This window comes from Nicotiana tomentosiformis, chromosome 8 (assembly GCF_000390325.3).
Source record: "Nicotiana tomentosiformis chromosome 8, ASM39032v3, whole genome shotgun sequence".
NCBI classification, from domain to species: Eukaryota; Viridiplantae; Streptophyta; class Magnoliopsida; order Solanales; family Solanaceae; genus Nicotiana; species Nicotiana tomentosiformis.
Genome location: NC_090819.1, coordinates 18,762,722 through 18,766,853, shown reverse-complemented (window position 1 = coordinate 18,766,853; position 4,132 = coordinate 18,762,722). Strand labels below are relative to the sequence as shown.

The window sequence follows — 4,132 nt, the reverse complement described above, 5'->3', positions numbered from 1 at the left end:
CATCGGGTATTCTGTAGACCAGTGGGATCTCGTTCACTACTTTTCAGTTTTCTAGGGCTGTCTTCAGATGGTGGGAGACTTATAAGAGGAGCAGACCAGTTGGTGCAGCACTACTTTTATGGCATGAGGTCTCCGTATTATTTCTAGAGAAGTTTGTGCCACAAACCCGCAGAGAGGAACTGCGCAGGCAGTTCGAGTACTTACGTTGACTAGTTTGTGACTCAGTATGAGATGCGGTTTTCAGAGTTGGCTCGTCATGCAGTTTGGTTGGTTCCCACTGAGAAGGAAAAGATCAGGAAGTTCATTAATGTCCTCAACCAGCAGTTCCGTTTTGTTATGACTCTGGGGAATGTAGCAGGTTCTAGATTCGATGAGGTGGTTGATAGTGCTCGATGGCTAGAGATAGTCCGTACTCAGGAGCATGAGGATAGGGAGGCCAAGAGGCCTCGTGGTCCGGGTAATTCCAGCGATGTTCCTTCTGGAGGACAGCCCTATCACAATAGGGGTCATCCTTATAGGCCCGCTCAGATGGCTCGTTCAGCTCATCATGGCGCATCAGTTAGCCATGGTCCATACAGTGATCGACAGAGTCAGTTTTCTCTTGGTGCACTTCCATCTCAGAGTTCATCTCGTGCACCATCAGTTCAGGGTTCATCGGTACCAGGATCTTCTGGTAGTTATTCTGGTTCACGAGGTCCGCCTCAGAACTTGCCACCATTTTTTGAGAGGGATTGCTATGAGTGTGGAGAGCTGGGTCATGTGAGGAAATATTGTCCCCGCTTTTCACGAGGTCCAGTTCAGCAGAGGAGTCAGGCTACGACTCCTGCACCAGTTGCTCCACCACTCGCCCAGCCAGCTCGCGGTGGGGCTCAGTCAGCTAGGGGTCGCCCAAGAGGGGGAGGCCGATCAGGTGGTGGTCAAGCCCGATTCTATGCTTTTATTGCCATGCCATATGTCGGTTCTTCAGATGCAATGAACACAGATATTGTCTCATTGTGCCACATGGAAGCTTCTATATTATTTGACCCTGGTTCCACATATTCGTATGTTTCATCGTATTTTACTCATTATCTGGATATACCCTGTGAGTCCTTAGTTTCACATGTTGGTGTATCTACGCCGGTATGGGATACTATTATTGTGGACCGTATATATCGGTCGTGTGTGGTAACTATTGGGGGACTGGAGACTAGAGTTGATCTCTTATTGCTTAGTATGGTTGATTTCGATGTAATCTTGGGTATAGATTGGTTGTCTCTATGTCATGCTATTCTGGATTGTCACGCAAAAATGATGACATTGGTGATACCGGGATTGCCGAAGGTCGAGTGAAGAGGTTCTCCAGATTATGTTCCCAGCTGGGTAATTTCTTACTTGAAGGCTCAATGTATGGTTGGGAAGGGGTGTTTGTCATATTTGTCCTTTGTGAGAGGTGTTGAGGCAGATACTCCTACTATTGATTCAGTACCGGTAGTGCGGGATATTTCGAGTGTATTCCCTGCAGACCTGTCGGGTATGCCACCCGACAGAGATATTGACTTCGGTATTGACTTGGGGCCGGGCACTCAGACCATTTCTATTCCCCCGTATCGTATGGCACCAACTGAGTTGAAAGAATTGAAAGAGCAGCTTTAAGAACTTCTTGATAAGGTTTTTATTAGGCCTAATGTGTCGCCTTGGGGTGCACCGGTTCTGTTTGTGAAAAAGAAGGATGGTACTATACGGATGTGCATCGACTACAGGCAGTTGAACAAAGTTACAATCAAGAATAAGTATCCTTTGCCATGTATTGACGATTTATTTGACCAGCTTCATGGAGCGAGGGTATTCTCCAAAATTGATTTGAGATCCGGATATTACCAGTTGAAAATTTGGGATTTGGATATTCCAAAGATGGCATTCAGGACCCGTTATGGTCACTATGAATTTCTCGTGATGTCTTTTGGGTTGACCAACGCCCCAGCAACATTTATGCACTTGATGAATAGTGTATCCCAGTTGTATATTGATTTATTTATCATAGTATTTATTGATGATATCCTGGTGTACTCACGTAGCCAGGAGGAACATGCACGATATTTGAGTATTGTACTATAGAGGCTGAGGGAAGAGAAACTTTATGCCAAATTCTCTAAGTGTGAGTTCTGGCTTAATTCGGTGGCATTCTTGGGACACATATTGTCCAGTGAAGGGATTAAGGTGGATCCGAAGATAATAGAGGCAGTTCAGAGTTGGCACATGCCACCTTCAGCTACTGAGATTCGATGTTTTCTTGGCTTGGCTGGTTATTATCGTTGCTTTGTGGAGGGCGGGGGGGGTTCTCATCTATTATATCTCCTTTGACTAAATTGACCCAGAAAGATGCTCAATAACTCCATAACTCCAGAGGCTAAATTGAAGAGAGCTTTCAGAGGCTCAAGACTGCCTTGACCATAACTCCAGTTCTAGTTTTGCCTTCAGCTTCGGGCTCTTATACAGTGTATTGTGATGCTTCTCGGATTGGTATTGGGTGTGTCTTACTATAGGAGGGTGGAGTGATTGCTTATGCTTCGCGCCAGTTGAAGCCACATGAAAAGAACTACCCTATCCATGATTTAGAATTGGCAGCCATTGTTCATCATTAAAGATTTGGGCACTATCTCTATAGTGTGTCTTGTGAGGTATTTACAGATCATCGGAGTCTTCAACACTTATTCAAACAGAAGGATCTAAATTTGAGGAGGCAGAGATGGTTGGAGCTGCTTAAGGACTATGATATAGCTATTTTGTATCATCCCGTGAAGGCCAATGTGGTGTCCAATGTCTTGAGTAGAAAGGTGATGAGTATGGGTAGCCTTGCATTCATTCCTGTTGGTGAAAGGCCTTTTGCAGTTGACGTTCAGACCTTGTCTAATCAGTTTGTAAGGTTAGATGTTTCGGAGCCCAGTCGGGTTCTAGCTTATGTGATTTCTCGGTCTTCTTTATATGATCGCATCAGAGAGCGCCAGTATGATAATCCCCATTTGCTTGTCCTTAAGGACATAGTTCAGTACGGTGCTGCCAAGGATGTTACTATTGGGAATGATGGGGTATTGAGGATGTAGGGTCGTATTTGTGTGCCGAATGTAGATGGGTTGCGTGAATTGATTCTTGAGGAATCCCAAAGTTTGCGGTATTCCATTCATCCGTGTGCCGCTAAGATGTACCAAGACTTAAGGCATCACTACTGGTGGAGAAAAATGAAGAAAGATATAGTTGGTTTGTTGCTCGGTGTTTAAATTGTCAACAAGTGAAATACGAGCATCAGAGATCGAGAGGATTGCTTCAGAGACTTGAAATTCCGAAATGAAAATGGGAGCGTATTACCATGGACTTCGTAGTTGGGCTCCCGCAGACTTTGAGAAAGTTTGATGTTGTTTGGGTGATTGTAGATCGATTGACCAAGTCCGCGCATTTTATTCCAGTCGGTACTTCTTATTCTTCGGAGCGGTTGGCTGAGATTTATATCCGCGAGATTGTTTGCCTACACAGTGTTCCAGTATCCATCATTTCAGATCGGGACACACAGTTTACATTACAGTTTTGGAGAGCAGGACAGCGAGAATTAGGTACACAGGTTTAGCTGAGTACATCATTTCACCCTTAGACGGACGGCCAGTTCGAGCGCACTATTCAGATATTGGAAAATATGCTATGCGCTTGTGTTATAGATTTTAGAGTTTCTTGGTATTAGTATCTGCCACTTGCAGAGTTTGCTTACAATAACAACTACCAATCGAGCATTGAGATGGCTCCGTATGAGGCTTTATATAGGAGACGGTGTCGGTCTCTAGTGGGTTGGTTTGCGCCGGGTGAGGCTAGACTATTAGGTACTGATTTGGTGCAAGATGCTTTGGAGAAGGTTAAATTGATTCAGGATCGACTTCGCACGTCACAGTCTAGACAGAAGAGTTATGCTAACAGGAAGGTCCGCGATGTTGCTTGCATGGTAGGAGAGAAGGTATTACTCCAAGTTTCGCCTATGAAGGGTGTTATGAGGTTTGGAAAGAAGGGCAAGTTGAGTCCTAGGTATATTGGGTCTTTTGAAATACTTAAGAAGATTGGAGAGGTGGCTTATGAACTTGCATTACCACCTAATATATCAGGTGTTCAT

The 4,132-nt window shown here is 44.7% G+C and overlaps 1 protein-coding gene across 1 annotated transcript; it reads left to right on the top strand.

Annotated features, from left to right (window-relative positions):
* The first annotated feature begins 231 nt into the window (after positions 1-231).
* On the top strand, positions 232-2,624 carry LOC138897137 (uncharacterized). The gene is made up of 2 exons (XM_070183095.1): positions 232-831; positions 2,526-2,624. The coding sequence occupies exons 1-2, from the start codon at positions 232-234 to the stop codon at positions 2,622-2,624; spliced, it is 699 nt and encodes a 232-aa protein (XP_070039196.1).
* The last annotated feature ends 1,508 nt before the right edge of the window (positions 2,625-4,132 follow it).

Bases quoted from the DNA above. Each gene is read 5' to 3' on its own strand.
- LOC138897137 (XM_070183095.1), top strand. From the start codon at position 232: ATGCGGTTTTCAGAGTTGGCTCGTCATGCAGTTTGGTTGGTTCCCACT. The intron at 832-2,525 runs GTTGCTCCACCA...GTCTTACTATAG, and splicing joins AGGCTACGACTCCTGCACCA to GAGGGTGGAGTGATTGCTTA.